The sequence below is a fragment of the Procambarus clarkii genome, chromosome 90, assembly GCF_040958095.1.
Source record: "Procambarus clarkii isolate CNS0578487 chromosome 90, FALCON_Pclarkii_2.0, whole genome shotgun sequence".
NCBI classification, from domain to species: Eukaryota; Metazoa; Arthropoda; class Malacostraca; order Decapoda; family Cambaridae; genus Procambarus; species Procambarus clarkii.
The window spans coordinates 14,064,452-14,067,031 of record NC_091239.1 but is presented as its reverse complement, the minus strand read 5'-3'; the positions used below and the strand labels follow the sequence as shown (position 1 = coordinate 14,067,031).

Here is a 2,580-nt window from a genome sequence, read left to right as displayed (position 1 = left end):
AGAGGACCCGCTCCTGCAGAGGTGTTTCATTCGCTGACAAAAAGTGGCGCCGTGTTGTGCCTCGTGCCGGGGTTGCCACAGGTCGTCTGGCCTCCACACACACACTTACGTCACCTCTTTTCTATTTCTGGTTTTCAATGGATTCTCAAATGTATATATGTATGTTGGTATATGTAGAATAGGTACATGTTTACCGTGATGGCAGAAGGGAATATCAAGGCAGGCAGTAATGATAGGCCGTCACGTGCCCAAGTTTAGATGAGTGTGTGTGTGCGTGCGTGTGTGAGGGAGGCGGTGTGTGTGCGCGCGCGGGGAGGCGGTGTGTGCGTGTGTGTGTGTGTGTGCGCGCGTGTGTTCGTACGTCCAGCCACCGCTGAGACTGTGGGAAAACATCTGCCCGTGTCTTGAGACATTCCAGCGCACCCCGACCACCCCTCCCCCCCTGCGGCCGCCCCCATCACCCCCCATCGACCCCCCCGGAGTAAGCACGGGGCATGGAGGTGCCGCACGCCGCCACCACACACCAACATCACCACCTAAGCCATGATAGCATTAACAAAAATATACTTAATGATCTTATGAACATCTAAGTTTATAAATATATATATAATATACATTTATACATATTTATATACATTTATATATATATATATATATATATATATTTATATATAGAGAGAGATCAATGATCAATTTGAGGCGGTGAATATGTGGTCCTTGTCTTTAGGTAATATGTGATGCACTACTGGTCGTCAGAGGCCGCTAAACTCTTTATTCAGGTCATTGCGTGGAAGTGCTTTAAACGCGGATGTGTTCGGCGTAGTGCGGCAAGCGTGCGGGTGCGGCGCGGGCGGGGAGGTGGCGGTATCTGGCAGGGGCGCGGCAGCTGCGGCAGGCAGGTGGTGGGTGTGTGGGAACGCGTACGACCGACCCGTTCTCACGCTCGCGGACTCCGCCCCTTCCTCCTCCTGGCGGATATAAGGCGCGAGACTCGCCGTGAACCGCATACTCATTCTCATACTCGCTCAGAGAGCACAGCTCCGCCATCAGCTTACCGCTGCACGTACGACACTTTGGTGAACTTTTGACTGTTTGGTGGAGTGTGTGTGTTGAACCCCAAGATGGCTTGTGAACTGGAGCCGCTATCCCGCACCTACCAGTACCGCAAGGTCATGAAGCCCATGCTGGAGCGCAAGCGCAGGGCGCGCATCAACAAGTGCCTCGACGAACTCAAGGACCTGATGGTCTCAGCGCTACAGGCGGAGGGCGAGTCCATCGCCAAGCTAGAGAAGGCTGACGTCTTGGAGTTGACGGTGACGCATCTCAAGAAACTTCAGCGTCGTAACCAGCTCGCCGTGCGCCCCATCCCTACAGATCAAGATAAGTTCCGGGAGGGCTACAGTCACTGCGCCTCGGAGGTGTCCCGGTGCCTGGCCTCCGTCCAGGGCGTGGACGTCACCCTCGGCACCAAGCTCATGACCCACCTCGGCATCTCCCTCACTAACTATGAGAAGAGAGCGCCCCTCACCATCTTCGTGCCTCAGGCAGAGCCTTCGCCCGCGCTCTCGTCAGCATCCAGTGGTTACTCTTCTGCCTCCGAGCTCTCCCCCACGCCATCCACCTCCAGCAGGAACAGTAGCAGTTCTCCCTCCTGCAGCAGCAGTAGCAGCAGGAGCAGCAGCAGCAGCAGTCCGTCTCCCCGCCCCCAGGGGCTCCTTACTATCGCCGCGCCCTCTGGTCCCATGTGGCGCCCTTGGTAACCAATCATCGTGCTCTTCAACCCTCGAGGAAGCTTCAGCCAATGGTTTGCCAGCAACCTGTTCAACTTGTCAAATCAGAGGTGCCGCCGACCAATGAGGAGCGCCCCCTTCTAGCATTCTGTGATAGCCCCGCCCCCGGGATCTGCTGTGATAGGCCGACACGCCAAGTGATACCTTCTGTGATACGCGCCACTCGCTTCATCATCTCACATTATTCATCAAAATACAAATTCATCCAAATATTTAATAAAATATTTAAATTTATGCAACTTTACCTATCCCAACCCTTTAAATATGACTGAATATTACCTAAGGCATCAGAAGATGTCAATAAATATCTAAGATACTGGTAAACAATAAGAAAATAACTGAATGATACATAATACAACTTAAAACAATCTTAATGAAATATATTTTTAAATATTAAACACAATATCATAATTAAACTTGAAAAAAGAATGAAATATAAAAATATAAACTTATAAAGAACATAAACAGTCATTATAATTATTGGCATCAATTAACCAATTAACAAACTGGTCAAAGAAATCAATAAAAAATGACTGCCAAAGACTAATGATATAAAATCACATATATAACCTGCAATATAAAATTTCTATAGTCCCAAAGACACACAAAAATTTTGTTTACATACTTAGATACAACTGCATTTTTTGGCAGCAACTGTAGACTATTCAAGAATGTTTATTGAGACAAGAAAAAAATACATTTCAAAGGGATAGAGTAGCTTAGGCTACTCTATCTTTCTTTGCTTACAGACGTAGGTTCGAATCCTCGTCACGGCCCTTGTAGATTTGTT

At 48.7% G+C, this 2,580-nt stretch overlaps 1 protein-coding gene across 1 annotated transcript; it reads left to right on the top strand.

Moving 5' to 3' along the window:
• The first annotated feature begins 937 nt into the window (after positions 1–937).
• Positions 938–2,024, top strand: LOC123746551 (enhancer of split mbeta protein-like). The gene has a single exon (XM_045728131.2). It carries the CDS (start codon positions 1,122–1,124, stop codon positions 1,758–1,760), a length of 639 nt encoding a protein of 212 aa, XP_045584087.1. The 5' UTR covers positions 938–1,121; the 3' UTR covers positions 1,761–2,024.
• The last annotated feature ends 556 nt before the right edge of the window (positions 2,025–2,580 follow it).